The 4739-nt window shown below is 32.5% G+C and overlaps 1 protein-coding gene across 1 annotated transcript; it reads left to right on the forward strand.

Annotated features, from left to right (window-relative positions):
- Positions 1 to 3469: 3469 nt before the first annotated feature.
- On the forward strand, positions 3470 to 4426 carry LOTGIDRAFT_143067 (hypothetical protein; the record flags this gene model as incomplete). The annotated part of the gene is made up of 1 exon (XM_009052949.1): positions 3470 to 4426. The coding sequence occupies one exon, from the start codon at positions 3470 to 3472 to the stop codon at positions 4424 to 4426; it is 957 nt and encodes a 318-aa protein (XP_009051197.1).
- Between the last annotated feature and the right edge of the window lie 313 nt (positions 4427 to 4739).

Consider the following 4739-nt stretch of genomic DNA (forward strand, 5'->3'; position numbering starts at 1 on the left):
TACAAGGGGACATCTATAGACAATATTGTAGTGACGGCTCCAAGGGGGACATCTATAGACAATATTGTAGTGACGGCTCCAAGGGGGACATCTATAAACAATATTGTAGTGGTGGCTACAAGGGAGACATCTATAAACAATACTGCAGTGACGGCTACAAGGGGACATCTATAAACAATACTGTAATGACGGCTACAAGGGAGACATCTATAGACAATATTGTAGTGACGGCTACAAGGGAGGCATCTATAAACAATACTGCAGTGACGGATACAAGGGAGGCATCTATAAACAATACTGCAGTGGTGGCACCAAGGGAGGCATCTATAGACAATACTGCAGAGACGGCTACAAGGGAGGCATCTATAAACAATACTGCAGTGGTGGCTACAAGGGGGACATCTATAAACAATACTGCAGTGACGGCACCAAGGGGGACATCTATAAACAATACTGCAGTGACGGATACAAGGGGGACATCTATAAACAATACTGCAGTGGTGGCACCAAGGGAGGCATCTATAAACAATACTGCAGTGGTGGCTACAAGGGAGGCATCTATAAACAATACTGTAGTGGTGGCTACAAGGGAGGCATCTATAAACAATACTGCAGTGGTGGCTACAAGGGGGACATCTATAAACAATACTGCAGTGACGGCTACAAGGGGGACATCTATAAACAATACTGCAGTGACGGCTACAAGGGAGGCATCTATAAACAATACTGCAGTGGTGGCTACAAGGGGGACATCTATAAACAATACTGCAGTGACGGCACCAAGGGGGACATCTATAAACAATACTGCAGTGGTGGCTACAAGGGAGGCATCTATAAACAATACTGCAGTGACGGCACCAAGGGGGACAACTATAAACAATACTGCAGTGACTGATACAAGGGGGACATCTATAAACAATACTGCAGTGACGGCTACAAGGGAGGCATCTATAAACAATACTGCAGTGGTGGCTACAAGGGGGACATCTATAAACAATACTGCAGTCTGACTAATAATTATTGTTTAATCAAAAAATTGAATATAACATGACCATGGCAATTCTTAATTCGGCAAATCGAAAGTAGACATCTGTCTGTACTGGAAACGTCTATTTTCATAATTATTCTTCCGCATCCTAATTTCTTCTTATTTCCCCAATAAAATCTTGCGTGCAAAACCAAAAAAAGTATTTTTAAAGGAACTATGAGATTTTGGTTCATTTCTAGCATCTGCCCCTTTAAATAAACGCTTCTAACATCTCTTTATAATAGGACGTTTTAATGCTTTATCTGTTTTTTCATTATCATACATTTTGTACACACATTGACTTGCACGAACCATTCACCGTGAAAATTCGCCCAGTCTGTCCGCAGCTTTAAAGAATGAGAATTCAGGCTACGTGTACTGTTTTGTACGGAGCCCCTAAGGAGCAATTTTCCATACTTTTATAAAATATTTCGTTTTAACGAAATAATTAATTCGTTTAAACGACATGATTAATTTGTTTAAACGAAATAATATCATATATTTCGTTTAAACGAAATAATATCATATATTTCATTTAAACGAAATAATTATTTCGTTAAATCGAATAACTTATTGTTTAAATGAAATAATTATTTCGTTAAAATGGGATATAATTCGCTCAGTTCTGAACTTAATTCATTCAAAGAACATTGCGCTTGCGTGTTGACTTACCAGCCTTCTAAACATAGAAAACGAACAGGATCGAGTGAATTTGAAGGCCTGTGGAAATTCTAAGGATAATAAAACGTTTGTACCAGTTTTCATCTGATATTTGTATCGTAAGTTTTGATTATTTTAATTTCATTGCAAAAAAAATATATTTATATCTGGTTTCAGACGTCTCACTTGTTTTAATGGGGTATTTCGGGGTTTTTGTTAGGTCGAATTTTTTTTCTTTCTTAAATTTGTGAAAATCCTACCAACAAAATCTCTCAACAATTGCTGCCATATGTATACTTCCGTCATTGGTCAATAGAACCTTGAGATTGTACGCATTTTTCGTTGATTATACAAAATGTTTTGATGTAATTAACATAATAAACGTGGTATTAGCTCATACAACAGGATATCAACTGAAAGACTTTAACAATAATCCGTTCCTTATATGACAAAGTTAAATGTCGCGTTAAATTACATAGAGAATTATCAGAAATCTTCGATTGTTTAAATAGTTTATTTCAAGGAGAAGTTTTATCACCTACATTATTTTCGTTTTAAGTTAAAAAAACAAACATTTGAATAATGATAATTGTACTCAATTGAAAATTCGTGATCTGTTTTTTATTTTTTTCTGATGTATGCTGATGATTCAGTTTTATTATCCGAATCACCGGAAGAATTACAACATTTGTTAAATTCTCTATATAGATAGCCAAACAAATGAGATATGACTGATATTGCAGCAATTAGAATTGTAATCTTTAGAAACGGTGGCACGATAAAATGGTAATGAGAAGTGGTCTTTCAATGGCTATAAACCTTGATGTAGTTAATCAATTTAATTATCTTGGAGTTTTAATGGTAAACTTCTAAAGATACAATAACAAATAGCTGACCAGGTTCGGAAAGCATAAGATAGAATATTCTAAAACTATGTAGAGAAAACCATTCTAATACTGAAACTTTTTTTGCTGAATTAGCATTTTTGTTTACTATTTTCTATTTTTGTTTGCAGAATTTAATCATTTAATTTGTTTTTAAATTCAGCAAACAAAAAGTAAGTAGAATTAATCATAAATAAAAATGGACATGTTCGTCTGTCTGTCCGTCAACAGTAGAGATTTTGTTGAAACTTGGTGTGAGCATTGGATTTGATAAGATCACGGTCATGTTCGAATTTGACGATTTTTCGATGAACGGATTTTGAGTTATTGCCCCTGACTTAGTACAATCGCGTGAAAATTTGTTTGTGAGAACCCTACCTGTATGTGTAATGAAACGTTGTGTAATAAATAGAAGTTTATATCCATAAAACTGTTATTTCTTAATGTGTCGTGATACTTTTATATGCCTTCACAATCCCTACAAATGCATCGCGGTTGAAAGCTAACAGGCTTTTCGAAGAACGGTCCTTGAGTTATTGCCCTTGACTCAGTAAAATCGTGTGAAAATGTTGAAAGCTAACAGTCTACAAATATCAAAAGGTTCAAAGGCCATGGTTCATGGTCTCGTTGCCACGTTCTAGTTAATAATTGTATTTGTTATTTTCAGATGGATAACTACAAGAAACTGCTCATGGTGGTCACTATATCTGTTGGTTTGATTATTCTATTCTATTTAAAAGAAACAGAAATTATACAACCACACATCACCAAACTACAGCAATTCGTTTATCAAATGACAAACTATAGTCAAATATCTGTTGGCAATTCTAGTACAGACAGTTTAAAACACTTTAAAATTATCAAGCAGGACATTCCAGTGAAAAATAAAACAATAGTTATGATGAATAGTCCTAGCTGGTTTCAAAAAGGCCTAGTACCAAATGTATTTGATAAATGTGAAATATCGACATGTCGATTTCATTATAAAGAACCATTTAAATACGTCAATGACAGTGATGCTGTTATTTTATATGCAGTGGGATACTCTTCCAGATTGTTGACAAGAAAACCTAAAAATGGACAGATTTGGATATTTGCCGTGTTTGAATCTCCAATCTTTTCGCATTCACAAGAATTTAATAACGCAATATTAAAAGACAAGATAAATTGGACTATGACTTACCGACATGACTCAGATATTCCAGCACCTTATGGTATTGTCAAGAAAATTAGTGGACAATCAAAAAATTACACAAAAATTATGGCAGAGAAAACAAAATTAGCAGCACAAGTAGTAAGCCATTGTTCAACGCCAAGTTTACGTGAACGATATGTCGAATCATTACAAAAATATATATCAGTAACGGTATATGGGCGATGTGGACCCGAGAAGCAAAGGAATCGAGATAAACAATTGTTTCAAAACATTGAAAAATCATATAAGTTTTATTTAGCTTTTGAAAATTCTTTGTGTCGTGATTATGCCACTGAAAAATTCTTTATCAGGCAAAACAGTAGTATTGTTCCTATAGTGAGAGGTGACGGTAATTACCAACATTTCTACCCCAATAATTCCTACATAGATGTGAGAGATTTTAAATCAATTTCTGATTTAGCCAAATATATTCAATATTTAGATAGAAACGATACAGCTTATATAGAATATTTGAAAGCCAAAGAAAATTACGTTCTCACTACCGGTAGCAGATTACTGATAGATCATTTTTGCCAAGTGTGTAAGATGATTCATAATCCGGATAAATACAGGAATAGTTACTCTAATGTTCAGGATTGGTATAGTAATGGAGCTTGTAGAAACCCAACTGACTTAAATAATAGTAATAATATAATATAATATAATATAATATAATATAATATAATATAATATAATATAATATAATATAATATAATATAATATAATATAATATATATAATAATGTAATATATAATATAATAATGTAATAATATAATATAAATATAAATATAATATAAATATAATATAATATAATATAATATAATATAATATAATATAATATAATATAATATAATATAATATAATAATGTAATAATATAATGTAATGTAATGTAATATAATGTAATGTAATGGAGCTTGTAGAAATCCAACTGACCAAATATAATGTAATGTAATGTAATGTAATAAAATAATG

The sequence above is a fragment of the Lottia gigantea genome (genome assembly GCF_000327385.1).
Source record: "Lottia gigantea unplaced genomic scaffold LOTGIsca_192, whole genome shotgun sequence".
Classification (NCBI taxonomy): Eukaryota; Metazoa; Mollusca; class Gastropoda; family Lottiidae; genus Lottia; species Lottia gigantea.